Consider the following 451-nt stretch of genomic DNA (forward strand, 5'->3'; position numbering starts at 1 on the left):
ACCCAGCTGTGTTTGCTGCTCGTTGGCAGCAGCAGCAGCAACTGCAGCAGCAGCAGCTGCAGCAGCAGCAACTGCTACAGCAGCAGCAGCAGCAACTGCAGCAGCAACTCCAACAGCTGCAGCAACTGCTGCACCAGCCGCATATAAACCCCTCTCAGCAGTTGCTGCTGCAGCAAAAGCAGCAGCAGCTGCAGCAGCAGCTACACCATGTGCATCAGCAGCAGCAGCAGCATCTGCTGCAGCACGACAAAGGGGAGATGATCCTCTTGCAACAGCAGCAGCAGCAGCAGCAGCAGCAGCAGCAGCAGCAGAGTGTAGGGGGCCTCGCAGGTATACAATGGGGGCCCCCAAGGAAACAGGTGCAGCAGCTGCTGCAGCAAATAAGAAGCAGCTGGTCTCTATGGAGTGCTGATATAGGCAACAACCCCCTCGTCGACTCTCTCCTCGGCCT

General features: G+C 58.3%; 1 protein-coding gene across 1 annotated transcript in view; it reads left to right on the forward strand.

The window, feature by feature from the left end:
- EMH_0002210 (uncharacterized protein) overlaps positions 1-451 on the forward strand; it is a gene marked incomplete at both ends in the record, with an annotated part of 1,519 nt that overhangs the window by 382 nt on the left and 686 nt on the right. The window contains one exon of the mRNA XM_013495920.1: positions 1-359. Coding sequence (XP_013351374.1) covers positions 1-359 — 359 coding nt within the window. The remainder of the gene's footprint in view (positions 360-451) is intronic.

This window comes from Eimeria mitis, genomic scaffold (assembly GCF_000499745.2).
Source record: "Eimeria mitis Houghton genomic scaffold, Emh_scaff182, whole genome shotgun sequence".
NCBI lineage: Eukaryota > Apicomplexa > Conoidasida > Eucoccidiorida > Eimeriidae > Eimeria > Eimeria mitis.